This window comes from Apium graveolens, chromosome 11 (genome assembly GCF_009905375.1).
Source record: "Apium graveolens cultivar Ventura chromosome 11, ASM990537v1, whole genome shotgun sequence".
Classification (NCBI taxonomy): domain Eukaryota; kingdom Viridiplantae; phylum Streptophyta; class Magnoliopsida; order Apiales; family Apiaceae; genus Apium; species Apium graveolens.
In genome coordinates this window covers 62,895,188-62,916,539 of record NC_133657.1, presented here as the reverse complement: position 1 = coordinate 62,916,539, position 21,352 = coordinate 62,895,188, and the positions used below count along the sequence as shown (strand labels likewise).

The 21,352-nt window shown below is 35.1% G+C and overlaps 1 protein-coding gene across 1 annotated transcript; it reads left to right on the top strand.

Moving 5' to 3' along the window:
• The first annotated feature begins 15,827 nt into the window (after window positions 1–15,827).
• LOC141695544 (uncharacterized) lies at window positions 15,828–16,259 on the top strand. Its single transcript, XM_074499783.1, has one exon. The coding sequence runs from the start codon at window positions 15,828–15,830 to the stop codon at window positions 16,257–16,259; it is 432 nt and encodes a 143-aa protein (XP_074355884.1).
• Window positions 16,260–21,352: the final 5,093 nt, after the last annotated feature.

Sequence of the window (21,352 nt, the reverse complement as noted above, 5' to 3'; positions counted from 1 at the left end):
CCGGTCATATGTCTTGACGATCCACTGTCAAGAATCCACACTACCGGTTGTACCTGTTTAATGCCCTGCAATACAAATGGATTAGAACTTCTTCGGAACCCAAGCTTGGCTGGGTCCGGCATACTTGTAAAATTGGCCTTTATCAGGCAAAACAACATTCTTAATTTCACTATTCTCAACATTCTCAATGACTGAACATTTGACCTTTAAAACAGCCTTATCAGATTTATGTTTAGGCTTAGGCACAAATGTCTCCTTTCTAGCTTTAGGAGGACTAGCAGTCTTAGACCTATCATGCTTTCTATTATTCACATGCTGACGAGGAGTAGTCTTATCATTAGAAGCATGCTTACCATTAAAATAAGCAAACAACAGATTAAAAGCACAAGACATACAATCAGGAACACCACATGCTTTATGAGAAGGATTAACAATAGGCAACTTATGCATGGTAGACATGGCATTTGTGTTATCCAACTCATGTGTGTCTGAGTTAGTCTCAGTTGCTTTCACAACCTTGACTGGAACTTTTGACACACTTGACTTGGAGACAGCTTTCCCATTAGCATTATCTTCAGCACGGATTTCTTCTTGAATAATAAAAGAGGTCTCATCAAATGGTTCAGCAATTGATTCCTTATAGAGGGGTTCATCAACACCCTTAAGCACATGTGGTACTTCCCTGCCTTTAGCACATACATGAGGAGGGGAGTTTATGCCTAATTTTCCAATAGCAGCATTGTAATCATAACCTATTCCATGTGTTTGATTAACAGCTTGCTTATTGTAAAACTCTTTGGACTTCGAACAAGAATTAAAGTAAGCTTTAACCTTAGCCTCAAGACCGGTGATCTTGTCTTTGAGAATAGTTTCGAGTTGTCTATAACAGTCAACTCTATTCTCTAGAAAAGATACTTGGTCTTTAAGTTTATCTTGATTAATGTGCACAAGTCTTAATTCATTGACCTCTTTCTCAAGGTCTTTGATTTGTTGATTTAACAATTCATTATCACGACGAGCACAATCTAAGTTACCTCTTAGATGATAAACCATTTCAGCATCAGAAAGTTTTACCTCTTTTCTTGACGATGAGGTGCTTGCATCACTAGCCATGAGAGCAAGATTCCCAACTTCTTCATCTTCACTGTCAGTATCATCCCAGCTTCTTCCCTTTGCCAGGTACGCCCTTTCAGATTTACTCTTCTGATTAGAATCGTAAGAGTTCTTCCTTGCTTGTTTTGGCTTCCTGCATTCTGTGGCAAAGTGTCCCAACTCATTACAGTTGAAGCATCGAATGGTGCTTCGATCAACCATCCCTGTTTTATACCCACCACTGCTGGTGTTAGAGGATGAAGATCCACCTTTCTGGAATCTGTTGTAGTTGGACTTGTACTTGAACTTGGGATTCCTTTTGAATCTGACATTTGAGAATCTCTTGACAATCAGGGCCATTGACTCATCCTCCAATTGCTCCAGTTCTTCCAAGGAATAATAATCATCTCCTGATTGATTTGTAGTAGGAGAATCAAATTCTGCTACTATCACATTATCTTCAACCTTGGAAGACTGTACCATTCTATCTGACTGTTGAGATTGTTGTTGATATAGTGGTTGTTGTTGTTGTTCATCAGCTACCAGAGCAGTAGACGTGCTGACCACTCTTCCTTTCCCGTAAACTTCCTTCTGTTGAATCTGCTCCAACTCATAAGTCTTTAACACACCATATAGCCTTTCCAAAGAAATCTCACTCAGATCTCTTGCTTCTCTTATGGCAGTGATTCTATGTTCGAGATGAGTTGGCAGTGTTAAAAGGAACTTTTTATTGACCTCCCTGATGGAATAGTATTTACCATTAATGTTCAGGTTGTTGATCAATGCATTGTACCTCTCAAACACTTCAGTGATTCCTTCTCCTGGATTGGATTTAAAGTATTCATACTCAGAGGTTAGGATTTCTAGTTTGTTCTCCCTAACTTCCTCTGTGCCTTCATTAATAATCTCAATAGTTTCCCAGATATGTTTAGAATCTTTACAATTCATCACATGTCTGTTCATTAGGGGATTAAGGGAATCTACTAAGATTAATTGAAGGCTAGCATCCAGGGAAGCTTCTTCTATTTCAGCAGGAGAGAAGTCCTCAGGATCCTTCACATAAGTTCTCGCTTTGGTGATCACCACATCATTCTCTATTACCTCTGGTTCAATAACCATAGGAATTTTTGGACCCTTCTTCAACACTTGCAAATATTTGGGATTAGCAACCTGTAAAAACAGTAGCATCTTCTTCTTCCACATCACATAATTTTCTTTATCGAAAAGTGGAATTTTAACGGTTCCAACTTTTTGTGTAGTCATTATGAATTTTTGAGTGAATAAAAATTCAAGAAGTGAAAGAAACACAAAAGTCTAGGATCTTGATTTGTACGTTAATCAGAAGGCTCTGATACCAATTGTTAGGTCCCAATTTGTTTGTAGAAGGGGGGGTTGAATGCAAACAATACCGTTTAGTCGAATAAAATGCGGAATAAAATTGTGAAACAAAATTCAAGTTAAATAAAACTTTTATTAAACTTGAAAGGTGTTACAACTACGGTATCGGTTACAAGGGATTAATCTCAAATCAATTATTACAAATTTAGAATAAATTCGACATGAACTTTTTCTATTTTTGTAATTAAAAGATCAAATGCTAAAAGCGATTTGAGATTAAGTTCTAGGGATTTTAATCCGCTAGATAGATACACAAGAACAAGATAAGTATTTCTAGTTGATTGGATTTAACTTTACAATCTAGAAAATTGATCTTGAAGTTGCAGAATAGATGTAATATTTTTCTGCTTCTTTTTCTCTTTTGTTCTTCTGTATGTTGTGTTCTGTTTTATTGATTGATATTTTGAATTGCTGCTTCTTCTTCTATTTAACAATCCAACCGAGAGAAAAAGAACTGGAATGACAATCCTTTTTAGCTTGAAAGACTTTCGGTGAGACAATCTATTAGAGCTAGCAAGACAATTAAAATGAACTAGCAAGACTTTCGGTATGACTATTGATTGTCATACCGATTGTCATATTAGTTCAAATGAAATTGTTTTACTGAATTAATAATTGATTTTAATCTAAATAATAATTCTATCAATACAATCAACTGAATTAGCATGACATTCGGTATGACTATCAATTGTCATACCGATTGTCATACTAGTACAATCAGTTGTCTTTTTTTTAGAATTATCACAGATTTTAATCAATTAACATTCTGAAAATCCTCATTTATTAATTCTAAATTAATTAATCAATTTAATTCAATTAATCAATAAATTAATCCTTGCAGATATAATTTATTCTCTTAATTAAATTATATGACTTAATTAATTAATAGAGAATTAATACTATCCCTGAGCAGCATCCATTCTTCTGACAATCTTCTGAAAGTCTCTGAGACTTATGAATCAATTCCGTCACTTTAATGCTGACACTCGATGTACTGTCTGGTTCATGAGTGACTAACTTTCGTGACGTTTCTTCATGTCTTGACTTTGTTGTTATGATTGAATCCTTGTAATAAATGATACCTTGACGAGATCTCTGTCACTTGATTAAATCCACGATCTTGATTTATATCACTGAGGCATGATCAAATTCTTGAACTTCTTCCAGTGAATCTTCAAGTCTGCAGATGAACAATGTTCCTTTATTCTTTGACAGATGTTACTTTGTGAGATCTCTCTGATGCTTGATCCACTATTTACTTATTACATTCTTATTTGAGTTGAGTTAAATACTCGAATAAACGAGTAGGCTATGACATATGCCTTTCAAACATTTCTTCTGAGCTCCGTTAGCGGATTCAAACTTTTGAAACTTTTGATTCTGACCTCCACCATTCTTACCAAACTTCCCTCTAAACTTTGAACTTCCCTGCTCTTGCTCCGAGCTCTCAAACTTCCTTTTCCTACCGTCATTTTCTCTTTTTGCAGCTTCACGCTCTCCTTCCACTATCATTGCCTTCTGCACCAAGGCGGCATAATTCTTGATCTCCAACAGTGCCACTTGACTTCGAATCGATGGCCTAAGTCCCTGTTGGAACCTTTTGGCCTTCTTCGCCTCCGTATTCACATACTCAGGTATAAATCTAGACAACTCTGAAAATTTCACTTCATATTCCGCTACCAACATATCCTCTTGCCTAAGGTCCAAAAACTTCATCTCCAACTGATCTTGCATATAGCTTGGCAAATACTTCTCCAGAAACATCTCGATAAACTTCTCCTACGACAAATCTTTTCCTTCAAGTAAAGCCTTAGAAGATTCCCACCAGAAACTCGCTTCATCTTTAAGGTAATAACTCGCATACTGAGCTTTCTTTTGATCCTTAACTTCTGATAACTCGAACGCTTTCTCCATTTCTCTTAACCACGACTGAGCTTTTATTGGGTCAGGCAAACTTAAGAACTCTGGGGGATGAACAGATTGAAAGTGTTTGAAGTTTCCAACTTTAGGGGCTACGGGTTGTTGTAAAAGCTGAGCAAGTCGGCTCATCATGGTGGTTTTTGGATTCATTTCCGGGTCTTGGGTTTGGATTTCTTCTTCTTGGTGATTTGGTGAGTTGGCCATTTCTTACAAACCTGATTGAGCAATTATTTAGCAATACGATAGCATGGCATTGATATATATATATAAAAAACACCATTTTATTACGAAATCGCTTTTGCGGGTTTTAAGCTTTACCCAATTTTGCACATGCAATCCTATTACTATATATTTTCTCATATCAGTATTATTTTTCTCATGGCACAAGGTAGGATTTACGAAATTTTAAACACAGTTGTATGAAAACATGGTATGCAAAACAGTTTATAAAGATTTCCAGGGTGCACAATAGGAAACAAGATATATAATTGATTCAAAAACCAAGGGTACATAGATAAAAGTCTGATTATGACAAGTTCTGGAATAAGGTACAATAATATAGCAGGGTTAAACAGAGGAAAAACTGGAAAACATCCCTTATCTACCCCTAACCTCTAGCAACTACTACTACAAGGTTCTGAGATACAATGCAACAAATAAAAAGGGGATCCCGGTATCTGACCAAGTATCCCAAAGCCTACCGGCGCTGAAAAACAACAACTACGGGCTCCACCAAAAGTCCCTCCTGACCAACACTAGCATCTAATCATTCAGAATCTCTTTCAATATGACCAACATCCAGCGAATGATCTTATGCAACCTCCGGGCCTCAGCATCAGCATCACTAGTGGATGGTCCTTCATCCAATCTCCTCCGGGCAACCTGCTCTACCAACTGAATCCTAGCTTTCCACTCCTCCATCACTACTGAAGTCCTCTACCTAGAGTCACGAATCAACCTATCCACCAAAGCTCCCAACTCAGGAATACGGGAGTAAACAAAGTCTCGATCCTGGGCTAACTTGGCACCAACACTAACAGGCACAATCTTAGGCATCTCAGACTCTGGCTCAGGGGTTGGGGTCTCTGACTCTGGCCTCAAGGGTGATATCTGCATAGGAATCTCACTACTCTCAGATGGATCCTCCTCTAGATCTGAACTAACATATACAGGCTCCTTTGAAGAGGGTGGAATGGGGTCCACCGGGGTACTGGTCAAACTAACCTCTAAATCGGAATCTCTACCACTACTGGGATCCTGAGAGAAAACACAAAACAACAACCAAGAAACAGCATTAGGGTTAAATAAAGCTTCTAGCTACTCACACCCTAACCCTAATTGCCACTTTAGCATATATATACTTTCCTTAGACTATACATAATAGTCTAACTCAACTCTATATGAGTCGAACACTCTCGCGATATAAATATACCCAAAATACCCCTTTTAATCCTAACTTGTCTCAGGGATTAGATCTTGTAGCTCTGATACCAACTGGTGATGCTCTCAATCTCGGGGTTATGAAATAAGGACCCACACACCTTTAATCTATGAATTAAATAAGCATAAACACCAATTAACTACTAACAGGATCAAATATGATAAAGTTTGAGACAATATTACAACTACCAACCATAAAATATAATTTACAACCCAAAATAAAACCAAATTTACATAGTCAATCCCGACTTGGAATCGACAGATAACCCATTGTATCTTTACAACTTTTCGGCTAAGCACTTGCTCACTCAAAACCTGCACTAACTGCTCTGGCATCTGGAAGCCCTTAACACGATAGGGACCACCAGGTACGCTCTTACGAGTAGTGCACCTAAGCCTGGCCATCCTCTTGCTTAACTGACATGGTTAGATCAAAGCAAAACATATTAGTATAAAACTCAACAAGTAACTATAAAACAGTTCTATGATACAAAATCCACAATATACCATTACTATTCTCAGGGCATTCTACTTTAACATCTCTAGGTGGCAGCTTTCTGTCTTTTGGGCTATGAAAGGGTTATGAAGAAAAGCTTTGGGATTTTAGGAAACAAGGCTCAAGATAGGGTGAAAGTCGACATTCATCACAAATCATTAACAGGATCACAAATGATCTTTTCAAATGGAAAGCGAGAATCTTTTCATCATTGGGAATCAATTATACGATTGATAATATTAACAGAATCAAAATCAGGGTTCACATGCTGTAAGCTAATCAATATCATAATCAACTCTTTTCAAAACAGTATAAGCCATTTCATTTTTAAAGAATCAATTATTGAATAGGAAATTCAATTCCATTTTAAATAATTATAGAACCCTTGATTGGACTTCTTTAACTTTCAATTCATAATAATACGGGTGATCAGCCCGTACCGACCTCCATCCGGTCTTTAAGGTACCTATGGCATAATTTCAGCCTTAACTGGACTAGCCCTGCTAGCCTCTTTATATGACTGGACTAGTCCCACAAGTCTCTTACGTCTCAATCCAATCCATCAGGAATTCGTTTGGAAAACCTTGTGTTGGAAAAGAAAGGTTTTACTAAATTCATTTTATCATTACCAAGAATATGAAATCATTCAGACTCTCTCAAGTCGAAACTCATTCTTAAGTTCAATTTCAAGAATTCAAAGGAAGTGGATAAACCAAAGATAAGCAAAGTTCAATGCTAAGGATCTTGACCAAACGATAACAAGGTATTCAAGTTAGGAAATCAAAACCGTTCCAAGGATCATTAAGGAATAGGGTAAACAAATGAATAAATGATCATTACACAAGGGGATTCATAAAGGTTCTTATAGGGTTTACAACAGTTCAAGGTATCAACAAGTGATTAAGATAAGAAAAGGTTACTAAAAGGTATGAACAATAATCTTATCAATAAAAAGGTTCACAAGGAAAATGACAGGGCATCTCAAGAATCAGTAACAGGGGTACATCATTATTAAAAGCTCAATACACTACATGGCATGAACAATATCCTCTTTATAACAATTTGCACAAGTACGTAAAGTTACTTGCCTGAATTCGCTTTCCTGTTTCATAAAGTTTGAACTATTGCCACCTAGTATACTTTTCCCTTTCCTAGCCTAAATGCCCTCACACTCCGAATCTACAATCCAAAAACCAAAACCTTAATTAGATTCCCTCTTGACGTTCCCAGAACGCTTAACATTTCCCTTAATCGCAATACCCTAAGAGTACGTATATACTCAATTATAAACACACAACACGTTTATATCATAACTCGCATACTTTAACCATATAGACTTCGGATCATGCATTACGATGCAATTACAACACATAACATTTAATCCTTGTATTTTCCAACTCTATACTTGAGTTATCATATCAATTATATAACTTCATAACAAGACGACTCAATCCTTCCTTTTCATCATTTAATTCAAACCAAAACACACACACATAAATCACATAACTTTTTAGAAATTACATATGCACTCACTTAGTATCAAACCAATCACCTTCATACCTATTTCCATTCGGCTATAACCACAAAACACATCCCAAGAATCAAATATTAACATGCAAGTATCAAAATTGCATAAAAACTTGAGATCAAGTCACCACTTATTCGTTCAAATCATCTTTTAGCCTAAACGCTTACATGCAAAACTCTAACTTGACATGCATGACTATAAATCCACATACAAGCTTAACTATCATATTGATTTTGACAATTATCGACCAATCAACACCAATTTCAAATCACAGAAGTTTATTTGATTAATTTCTTTCTCGACACAAGGTAATCATTCAGCCCTAACCACATAGATCAACATGCATAATTCAAATCAACTTTACACTTCAATATATTCCAAAATCATTTAAAAATTCTTATCACACATCATCAACAAGTCATTTCATCAACTAAACCAACTAAATTTCTTTACACAAATCCAAACATTCGAATTTCACCTAAATCATAACATGCATGCATCAATTCGATTCTTCAAACTATCAATTAATCTAATTACTCCATACTTTCCAAAAACAACTATCCATAATCATTTTAATCAACAAAAATCAACTTAATTTCTTTTAGAATCAAAAACCCATTCGGTTTTAAATAAAACACCACATGCAACCACATAAAATCAAGTTTATGCATTCTAGAGTCCAGTTTACACATCATGACTTACCACCGGTTCACCGGAGTTCATCAACGGTGGAGGTGATTTCACGGTGGTGCCCCCATTCGGTGGTTTCCAACCTTGAACCTCCGATTACTCTCCAAAATCACAACAACAAACACATGCAAGACACAATCATCACAAAAATCACATCATCTCTAGTTTATAAAGCAAGAACTCGACATTTGGCTCAAAACTGAACCCAAACACACTCACTCGCATGCAAGTACAAATACACACATGCAAATGAATCGAAGCTCATATATGGAACAAGGATGAAGTTTCATGGAGGATCTCAAAGAAATAGAGAGGGAGAGAGACTATATACCGAGAGATAGGTGGAGAGAGAGGGCTTCGAGAGTGAGAGAAAAAGAGAGAGAAATGAGAGAATGGGAGAGATGAGAGAGTGAGGCCAGGTGAAGAGAAAGAAAAAGGGAGGGGAGGGGTATATATATTAACTTGGAAAGGGTAGTATGGTCTTTATACCATACTTTAAATTTTCTTTTCTCTTTTATCTTATTTTCAATCTCAAAATGAATTTAATCAAGAAATAGCTCTCTCAGAAAAGATGAGAATGGAATGAATAATAATTTTAGAGCATAGATCTCGAAATTAGCTTTTTAGCCATATTTTCAGAATAAATTTTGAGCGAACGGTTGATTAAATACGAATTTTATAAGATTATGTTGAAAATAGCATTTAAACTCCATAAAATCATTTTAAAATGCAACGATCACGAAATAATTCCGTTTATCATTTTTAGAAGGTCTCTAGAACTATTTTTAAGATGACAAAACAAATTTCACGCCATGACCTTACTCGAATAATTTTATAAAAATGTATAAAGGTTCGACAAACCTTATTTTAAATCAAATAATCCCTTAAATCCTTTTTTAAAAAATCAACAGATCATGTAATCATGCATACAAACAAACAAGCACATATATTCATACATCACAATTCATATCTGATCAGGAAATTTCCCTTTTTATTATTATTCCTCCTTTTTCGTGTATCGGGTCACGTTCCACTTGACGACCCAACGCTCAGCGTTTCAATTACGCTTCTCAATCAATTATCTTTACCAACCAACACATCACTAGAACATAATCCATAATTAAACATTCCATTTCACATAACAACACATATTTCACATTTAAACACTTTAATCCCTTTTTAAGACGGGTTCCGTTCTACCTGACGGCTCGACAACACAGCTTAACCCCTAAGCTGACTATTTAAATTGGAACGCATCTTTCTACGCTCCTAGTTACTAATATACAATAAGGACAATTAACATAATCATTTAATCACATAATTTATAATCACACCACAAAAGCATATTTTATTCACTTAATTATGTCGCGAAATTCCCAGCCGTTACACCAGCTACCAGTGCTACATCTTCAATGACAATATTTCCAGAAATCAATTTGCCATACCCCATTGTGAAACCTTTTCTTTTGTCTCCAAAAGTCACTAATGGTCCAGCCTTCTCCTCAAACTGTGATAGCGAGGCCATATCACCTGTCATATATCTTGAGCATCCACTGTCTATGATTTATATGACTTTCTTTTCTTTGCCTACACACAATGAGTTAAGGTGTGTTTAGCAACCCAAGCAGTGTTCGGTAATATTCTCTTGTTAACATATTTGATTAAGGTAGAGTTTGATGATTCAGAAAGAATAGAATTCATTGAATGATGTGCATTGTCCTTTTTAGCTGAAAACTCAATATTGATTTCCTTAAGGTCAACTCTCAGCTTGTGGCAACTTGTCATTACTTTCATGTTGCAAGGTATGCAATCAAACTTGTCACAGAATGAGTAGGGATCTTTAGTTTTTGCTTTATTGTACTTGCATGCTCCCAATTCTAGCTTACTAACAACCTTTTTGGAAAGGTGAGTTAGATAATTCACAGAGCCACATTTTTGACATTATTTTCTTGGATCATCTACAATATAAGCAAAATTGTTGCTCTTGTTTATCCCAATCTTCCCATTTATATTCTTCTTTTTCTTTCTTGCATCTTCAGTTTTTACTTTCTTGACAGGTGTCTTGGAATCTTGGTTGACCATGGGCTTCTTTTCAGCTTTGGAAGTTGGAGTTGTTTCTACATTTTTCTTCTCATTGTCTTCATCAGCAATTTCTTCCTTTATGATCAACTCTTCTTCACTGAAATATACTTCACATGCTTTGAACATAGGTGAACCAACCTTTCTCTGTATAGCTGGGACATCTTTATTTTCTGTTGTTTTTCCTTTACTACCTACATCTTTCTTGTTGCTATTCAAAATATCATAATCAAGACCAATAGCTATGTTAGCACATGGCTTGTTATTCTCATGGTACTGACCAACCAACTCAGATGTATTCCTCAATGATTTCAGTTTCACCTCATTCTTTTCAATCATTTCTCTTAACATAGCTTCAATCTCATTGGCACACTTCAGCTTGTTTTTCAAATATTCATTTTCTTACTTGACTAACTCAAGCTCCACAAGCAGTATATCCATCTTTTGCTTCTCACTCTCAAGCTTCACATTAGCTTTTGTTATTCTATTGACTTCCTCAGTAGCTGCTACTAAGATGGAGTGTATATGGAACATCTCCACACTCATCTTTTCCACAATATCCTTATATTGACTAGCATTTAAATCAATAGTGGTTAGAGTTGGTACCTTTGATTTGAAGTGGATGCTTCTCCATGCTCAAAAGACATAAGTGCATAGTTTCCAACATCTTCATCCTCATCATCAACATCAGTATCATCACAACTCTTTCCTTCTGCAATATAAGCTTTTCCAAACTGCTTCTTCAAGAGAGCTTCATACTCTGCTTCCAGTTCCAAGTAAGCTTTATCCTTCTTCACCATTTTAGGCTTTCTGCATTCAGTAGCAAAGTGACCCAACTCATCATAATTGAAGCACCTTATCTTTGATCTATCCAAAGATCCAGTTTTGTACCCACCTTTCCTAACTGAATTGTACCGAGATTTTGATTTCCAGTTATTGTTGTTGGAAGATTGTCCCTTGCTTTTGAAAAACCTTGGCTTCTTGACTATTATGTTGGAAAATTTTCTAGCCAGGCCATGGATTGGTCCATTTCATCTAGCTTATCCAAGGTGTAATATTCATCTTCCTCCAGCTCCAATACAACTTGCTTCTGAGGTCCTTTATTCTTTTATTCCATTGCTTGAACAACTGGAACTTGATCATCTTGCTCATCTTCACTTTCTTCTCTGTCATTCACAATCAAAGCACTTGAACCATCAACAACATGACCATGGTGTGCTTTTAATGACTTTCTTCGCAGCATTTGAAGTTCATAAGTTTTCAAGATTCCATATAGAAATTCCAAAGTCATTCTGTTTAAATCTCTTCATCCTTAAATAGCTGATATTTTCTGTTCAAGATGGTCAGGAAGAGCTAGCAGGAACTTTAGGTCAACCTCCTCAGTTTTATAATATTTATCATGTAGCTGCAAGTCATTTATCAATTTATTGAACCTTTCAAAAACTTCAGTAATTCCTTCTTTTGGTTTGGCCATAAATCTCTCATACCGAGAAACCAAAATCCTCATTTGGTTTGACCTAACTTCCTCTGTTCCTTCACATAAGATCTCTATTTTCTCCCAGATCTGTTTGGTTGTGTCACGGTTGACAATGTTATTGTACATTACAGTGTCAAGTGACTCTATCAGATCAGCTGCAAGCCACTATCCAGAGAGACTTTTTTTTTCAGGTTCAGTATATTCAGAAAGATCTTTAGGAGCTTAATGTGCTGGAATGACCATGTCTTCATCTGTAGATTCCTCAACTCTTACCATGGGGGTGAAAGGCCCTTTCTTGAGAATCTGAATATATAATGGATTGGCCATCCTGATGAACATTATCATTTTCTTTTTCCATAGTATGTAGTTAGATCTTTTAAAGGTAGGAATTTTGATACTACTAAGCTTCTGTGTATTCATTCTTCCAAGATATTTAATCTGTTTGCTTTTAGATTTTGCTCTGATACCATATTCGTCAATGGTTTGATTTCCAGGTAGTGAAGGAGTCATAACGGTCTCGCTTAAAACCCACAACCTTACAAGTTCAATGAACTCACTTTTGACAAAATTGCCCCACGTCGGAAATAAAAAAGATTAGTATTTTTTTCCGTGTTTCATAAACACGAGAATCTCATAATCGTTTGTTCATTTTAAAATCTTGATTCGTTACAGATTTTATCTTGTTTAGCAAGTATGGCATTGGTGTCGTATTTAATACATACATCCTTAATCTAATTAAGCATGCATCTTTATAAACTACTCTACACATACATTCATCATATGCGCATATATATGTAAAGTGCAATAAATAAACGTGGTTGGTTATGGCTTCATCCTATATGATCTTCATCAAAATTATGAGAAAGATCTAGGTTAATCTAAGGTGAAAAATAAATATAAGCTAACTATTACATGTCTTCTTTCTTGTATTGCTTCCTTGGATGGTCTCCATATGGGATTACCCTTCCTTGATCTTCAAATCTTCATGTCTTCATGTACATTACACAAATGAAAAATAAAAACTAATCTAATGTACTTACAATAAAATCTCGAGTTATATTCGAGATTTAATAATTACAAGATCAAACGACATGCAAACTGTATTTTAAAACCAAAAACATTAACCTAATGTCATAAGCCATAACCATCCACCATGCTCAATTAACGTATAATAACATGTTAAAACACATAATCTAATCTTAACATATCATACTCATCATGATCTAATCATAAAAATCAAATATAAAAAAAATCAGAAAATTCAAAATTAAATCTGATAACATTAAATCGCAGATTACAGGGTCTAAACGACATCAAATGCCTTACAGATTTAATCGTTCAGACGCTTGATTACATATCGAATAGGGTATTAGTTTTCCAAAATCGGACATCAGACCCGGATTTCAGCAAATCCGCTGTATCCGATTCAGAATCGTATCAAATACGATTCTTATAATAATAAGAAACACAAAACATGTATATATCAGTATATATATAGATTATATAATCATCATATAATTATACAACTCTCATGAATATCATATATTCAAAATATATAAATACATCGTATATATAAACATAACAACATGTAAAACATACAAAATCACATACATAATAGTCATGGAATATTGTATACATGTTATCATCGTAAAACCAGTAAACACATAAATGAATTAAACACTTTTCACAAGTAGCTCTGATGTCATTGATGGGTTTCGAGCACATAAATGCAACAGAAACAGTAATTAAAAATGTGAAAAATCATAATTTTCGAAACCCACCACAGGATCCATACGAAAAATAGATATTTAATTCGTAGATCAGATTGTTTACCTTAAGAAGCTTTACAAATTGGTTGAAGAATGGAGATCCAAAGATTGTTCAATCACCATGCATCCCGCTCTTGCGATCTACGCTCTATCGGTATCCACACGAATGCTTGAACTCAAGGATTGGATGTGTACTAGCACAAACTCGTTTCTTCTTGCTCTCTCCATCTTCTCTCTTGGTGGCTAGGGTTTTAGTAAAAGTCTTGCCCACAAAATCAGTCACACAAGAGATATTATATAGAGAGTAGCAAAAAAATTATAACTCTTAACTAATTAGGAATTATTATTAATTCGAAATTCCTATTTATGTAATAATTAAGTCACACTTAATTATTTAACAACTGAATTTCATAATTGATATTAGTACATTCGAATATCATTATTTATCTAATTAATTAAACCATACTTAATTAATATTATAAATAATTCAAACTACTTTAATTTAATTTAAATCCAATTTAAATTAAATAATCCTTCAAGCATTCTTTGTGTGTGACCCTATAGGTTATTATTACATTGGCAATGAATTTTAAATCTAATTTAAAAGCGTAAACAGTGAGCGGTATCTAGTAATACATCATTGCTACCCAAGTAATAATAATTGAATCAGTAATCGATTAAACCTTTCGTGAATAATGTATAATGTAATATAATCCCTTTAACCAAATATTATAGATTAAACTAGAGACATGTAATGTATCATTCTCATCATAGTTTAATCCAAGTTTTCTTGATCAATTAGTAGACTATCATATCAAATTAACATTTGAGTGTGACCATGCATTTCATATTCTAGCTCACACAAGAGACCGATAATATCACTACTAAAATATGAGGGTTAAATCCCATCTAGATCATTCATATTTCTCATATGATTCATAATATACCCAATGTCCACTTTTATCATTACCCGGTCAAGGATAATTTTTAATGAAATCAATGTATATTAATTATCGTATAGAAATATAATGACTTCAGGTCTAAGGACCATTACATCATTATCACTGTGAGAATTACTTATGACACAACAAACATGTAGAATCTCACATCAGGTCTGTCCAACACCATGTACATTTAAACCTGCTTGTGTTTTTGACTTTGGTATCACTATACCTATGATCAATGAGATGTGATCATCAGTCAACAAACACACCAGTCTTAATGCATCATTATTGTCCCTTAATAATAATACTCGACTAGAGACCTTTAGAAATATTGATACTATTCTCATGATCTCATTTCTAAGTCACGTACTTAGAGATATAGAATTCATATCATATTCCAAGGACATTTATTAATCTATCATTTATATCATAGTAAATTAAGACATTATAAATTATAAAGGGAATAGCTGATAGAACATAAACATTAATAATCAAATGTCTTAAACTAAAACATTATAGTGTTGTCTCTAGAGCACAAACACTAACAATCTCCCACTTAGATAAGGGCTTAAACATTATATAACTGGATATGTGACTTGTTAATATCTTAACTTAGAACATTTTTCATAGAACAGTTTAATTCAACTCCAACCTTCTACACTTTTCTCTGAGGCATGATCATGGCTTGATCTTCTTCCAGAGTTTATTCCTTAGCTTGAATCTATTCCTTAGCTTGAATCTATTCCTTAGCTTGAATCTATTCACAGAAAAATACTCCAGTCTAATCTTTAAATCTTTTTACAGACTCAAGAAATACAATACATGATACAAACTTGATTATCAAACAACTAAATCTCAGGATTGTCAATGTGACTTAGCTTTGTTATTGTATAGGCATGTCTTGCACAACAGCACCAAAACAAGACTAGGCGAAGCAAAAAGCCTTTGGGCCGAAGAATTGCCATGGGTTCTATGGACCTACCGAACGACACCAATGTCGTCCACATACGAGACACCTTTCATTCTAGCCTATGGAACAAACGCTCTTTTTCCAGTTGAAGTAGGCATGTGCTACTATCGAACTGAAGTTTTTAGCAATGAAAGCAACGTGGTAGGCCTAAGAGCCAACATAGACCTCCTAGAAGAAGAAAGGGAAGCGGCCCACCAGAGAAATCTCAAGTACCAACTTCAGGCGGCCCAATACTGTGATTCAGGCGGGAAAAAGCGTAATTTTTTCATCGGTGACCTAGTATTGAGGGAGCTAGCTACATCAATGCCTACTAATCAAGGAAAGCTTCGGTCTAATTGGGAGGATCCTTACTCAGTGGCCGAAGTGATCAGGTTAGGAATATACAAACTGAAAATCATGCCAGGAGAGCCTATCAAAAACACTTGGCATACTTCTACGCTCCGAACGTTTTTCTAGTAAGCTCGTCTGAAGCCCTGCTAGTCTATTTTAGTTTATTTAATTTCGTTATTTAATTTAGTATCGTAACTTAAATTCCTTAAATAAGAAGCATGTATGACATTGTATAAACTCCTATTTCTCAATGAAAGTTACATGTTTCCAGTTTCTATTTCTATTTAGCATTAAATGATAAATTTCTAGTTATATATTTTTTAAACTAGAATCATAGACCTTCGGATAGGGGCAATAAATCAGCCAACATATTAGTTATCCGAAGGCATACATCTTTCTTTAAAAAAATTTACTATGGCCCAAATTAAGACCGAAAAAGTAAACTTTTATGTTAGGTCACACACACACTGTAGAGGGGGTGAATACAGTATATAGTATAATCAAATCAAACTTTAATAACTCAAGTAACAGAAAACAAACTTTATTGAAACAATAAACTCTGTTACAGTATGGAACTGTTACCTCTCAGTGATGAACAAATATCACGAGAGCTGCTAGGGTTACAATGAATAAACCTCTCGAATATGATAACACTTATAGTGTAAACCCTATGTCTGTGTTTATATACTACACAGTTACAAGATAATCGCTAATTGATATGGAATATAATTCTGCTTCCTAAAATATATCAATCAGATATCTTTTCTTCCAAGTATTCTATTCTTCATAGAATTCCTTCTTCATGCATATCTTTTCTTATGTTTGTCTCGATCTTCTTTCCTTTAATCAGCTGTTGTCCTTATCTGAACGTCCTTCAGTACTTAAGTTCTGATATCCATTTTCTGATGATTATCTCCTGATAATATAAGTACTGATATCCTTAAGTCCTGACTTCCAGTAAGTACTGATTTATCCTGTTGAAGTAAGATCTGAAAACTAAACATAAATCATATTAGCCATGACATTATCAAATATATCTAACAATCTCCCCCAACTTGTAAATTAGCATAATATACAAGTTTAACAGATATTTGATGATGTCAAAAACATTAAGTACAAATGCATGAGAATTAGACTAGATAACTATAACTTACAGTCCTTAAAGCTTTACCAGTCTTTAACTTCTGATAACAACTTCAGTCTATATTCATATCAGAATTTAAGCAGTTGTAGATCTTGACTTGGCTTCATCTTCTGATCTCTCTGATGTCAGGAGTTGTTCTGAGATAGTTCTTCAACAAACATCTCTCAGCATATCTGAGTTCATCAATCATCCTCCTTTTAGCATCTTTAAGTTCTGCAGTATCTTCACCAATTTGAAAGATTGCAGCCCTGAGATCATTAATTCTAGCTTTTCTTATATCCTGATCCAGTCTGATCAAATATGCCTTATCAGACTCAAGATTGAATTCCACAGCCCTGTAACCCAGAAAGGTAGTTATAATCTTGGCAGTATTGGGCTTCATTTCAACTATATCACCCTTGTGATCTCTGTACTTTGGAAGATATGTGTTGTCAGACTTAACAGAATAAAGCCTTTTCTGTCTCTGAATCTGATTCTTCAAATAGTTTGCAGCACTTTCTGTTATTCTGTCATTCACTTGAAGTAAGAATAATACATGCTCCAGTTCTTCAAAATACTTCAATGGAATGGCATTTTTCCTTATATGATAAACCCTACCATATGTCATGAAGTACAACAAGATGTGTTCTTTCAAGTAGGTATGGTAAACCATTTGTACAGATTCCAGTTGATTCAATCTCTCAGGAGTTTCTCCAATACCTGGTTCACTCAAGGAAGTTGGATCATTGGTAGTGTTTTGTATTCTTCTTTCATCAGCACTTCCCAATCCAGTTTTATCTCTTGCTTCCTTTCCAGTAACCACTCTTGCTTCAAAACCACTTGCAGCAGTCTTCAAAGGTTGAGTCTGTTTTGCTTTAGTGAATCCTGGTAGGAGTGTCTTTAATTTATCTTCTGATATCAAGTTAACTTGAGCTATGTCAGAGGTTACTTGCTTTTTTGAAATATCAGAACTTACTATCTCTTGACTCTGAACAACTTGAGCCATGTCAGAGGTTGTCTTAAAAACTTTTCTTGAAGTCAGAGCAAGATCTGCATCTTCATCAGTAATTTCTTCATTCACAGGAGGAACATAAACCTTGATAGGTTCACCAACTTTTTCTTTACCCTTGGATCTTGGATCTATCTGCGGTTGTGATTTAGCCATGGTTGCTTCAGTATTTGTCCTTTCTTTTATCACAATGCCTTTGAGTTTTGGAAGTTTTTTTTTACCAGAAGCTTCAGATTTAGACTTAACTTTTTCTGATTTAAGTCTGGCTTCTTCTTCCATTAAACTCTCCAAGTCCATTCCTGGATTTTCTCGAAGAAATAATTGTCTTGACATTTCTTCATCAAGATCTAAAAGTTCATCAGAACTTATCCTTTTACCAGTAGCAGAAGTGATTCTTTTTCCAGTATCAGAACTTGTCCTGTGACTTGTGATTTCAGCTTTTCTTGATGAGAAACCTCTACCTTGACTATGACCTCTACCCATTCCAGGGTTTCCATGGTCATCTTTTTCATCATCCTTCCCCTTCAGTGTCTTATCAGTTTTGCATTTGGACTTAATTACTTTCTCCCCCTTTTTGGCATCAGCAGGTAAGAGAAGATAGACAAGAAATTCCACTGAGGCTTGGATTTCATTAAGTTGAGATTGCTGAGAAGCTTGATTTTTCAGAATATCATCAATCTGAGCTTGTTGTTTCTCTTGAGTTTCTCAATATAAGCAACTCTGTCGAAGAAGAAGCTCCATTCCTTTCTGATATGAGCCCGTTTCAACTGCCCAAGCTTAGCCAAACTCTGCTCATACCCCAAACTGGCCATTAACTCTTGAAGAGCTGATTCCTCCGGGGTTGAAAAAGTACATCCTTCTGGTAAATGTAGGGCCTTGCGAATTGTACCAGGAGTTACCACATGTGTAGAATCATCCACTTCGAAAACAATGCTGGGAGTACCATTTGTACCACCATTATCAAAGTGCCCAGTCCGCCAAAACGTTAGAACTTGTTGGCTCGAAAAGGTTGAAGGCTGGGTCAATGCATACCCAATTTTACTGTGTGCAAGAAGATCTTGCACAAAATGCAACTCAGACGGAGCTTCAGCATGATCAAGAATTGCAGCATAGTTATTTGAAACAAATTTAGCTCCATCAATGATCAAATCCTTAGGTGCCACGAGAATAATTGAGATTTAAGAGTGTCTGTTAGGTGTTTGATAAAATGTCTGTATGAAAAACCAACGTCAGGAGATGAAAGATAGTAAAAGCAAATAGAGAGATAAGGTGTAAAAGTGAATAAAAGATTAGAAAATCCTCTCTCTGTCTTACTTATACTTTGAAAAAAAATATAACCGTTGGACACCTGTCAGACATGCAGTAATAATGAATAGTTAATGGGCACGGGAAAACAGTAATCATTACTTACCCACTTGCAGTTTTTCAAGGAAAAACCGTTCCACTTACCCAGTAATTCCATTAATCGAGGTAAATCAGTTTTAATTCAAAATTTAAACTATTCCCACTTATTCAATTATTTTTCACTGCAACACCAATATTCTGAAAAAAAATTCGAGTGAGAATGACCAAAATAAATCAAGTAAACAAGTACTGATATTGTAAGATCAGAACTTAATTTAAATCAAAATTGAAATGATCATCAGAATATGGATATATCAGGATTTATCAGTGCATTTAAATTACAAACATCTCAAAGACAAAAACTTGCAAAAAGTAGAAATTCCATTAATATATTAAGAGAATACATTCATGAAATTTAAATTACATCAGAGCTTTACAAGATTGTCATAAGCTTCTAAACCTAACATCAACAGCCTTTGTCCTAGCTCAAGAAGCAGGGCAAGGCTGACGATGAAGAAAAACAGGAAGAAGAAAATAAATTATTTCTTCTTCCTACTCTCGACAAACAGAATAGCGAGTCTGATGATTCGCTCTTGCTGGCGGAGAGCTTCCAGCCTTTCCTCCTCCAATCGCTCCAGATGGCGATGGTAGTCCATATAGAAGAACAGGAGGTGGGTGAGTACCTCCTGGGGAACTGAGTCCCATATCTCATCAGGAATGGCAGTGACGTGCCATTCCTGCTGCCAGGCTTCATAGCTTAACTCCATGTTGAAGGTCTCATAGTTTAAAAACATATTGTAGTTAACCATAATGTTGTGTATATGAGGGAAAAGAGAGTAAGTGTTTGAGGAAAGAATTGATGTTTAGGCTGATGTGAAGTGTTCGTTTATATAGGCAAGAGAATGCCAGGAGACACAAAGAAATTTAATGCTGACAGGTAGAATTAATTCTACCTCCTCTCCCTAGACTTGGGAAGACGAAAAACAGTCATTGGAAGTGTAAGTCGGGGTTTAATGCGCACAAGTAACAAGTAAAAAAAACTATTGTGCATTACGTGTACCACTATCCCTAATGATATTGACTGTTAATATTCTACCCAAACATATTCTGATTTAAAATGAGACTATTTTTAGATTTTATCCATAAATAAGTCAAGTAAAGGATCAGAGTTTAATATCAGAACTTAGACTTATATCAGAACTTAACAGTCATCAGAACATAATTTCTTAACTTGAAAAATGAATGCCTATCTTTGTAATTCCTCACACAAATTCTGATATAGATTCTACAGAACTTAATCATCAGAACGTTCAATCAGAACTTGTCCTCAGAATATATGCAATTTGATACATAAATTGTTCATCTAAAATAACATAGATCACCACAGGAATTTTCATCATTTATATGGAGTGTTTATTGTGTGCATTAAGCTAAATATCAGATAAAGAGTAAAGTCTGATTCACTTCAGTACATCTTAGAAATAAGGCATAACTAAAACTTTACTAAAAACCTGTCATTATTCTGAGGCCTACTATTGAATGAGTTCATACTTGAGTCCACCTCACTTGTTTTGTGCTAATTTTGTGCATCTTTTTAAATTCCATTGTACAGTGGCTTCTCAGTGTAAGTGAGTCACGACTGCTTATCATAATTTATGTCATTATCAGAGTATTTCTCCAGTAATCATAGAGTGTGAAAAGTCACCAAGAAAATATTTTACTTTTCTGATGCATATTTACTTA

Coding starts and splice junctions, on each gene's coding strand:
- LOC141695544 (XM_074499783.1), top strand. CDS start 15,828: ATGTCGTCCACATACGAGACACCTTTCATTCTAGCCTATGGAACAAAC.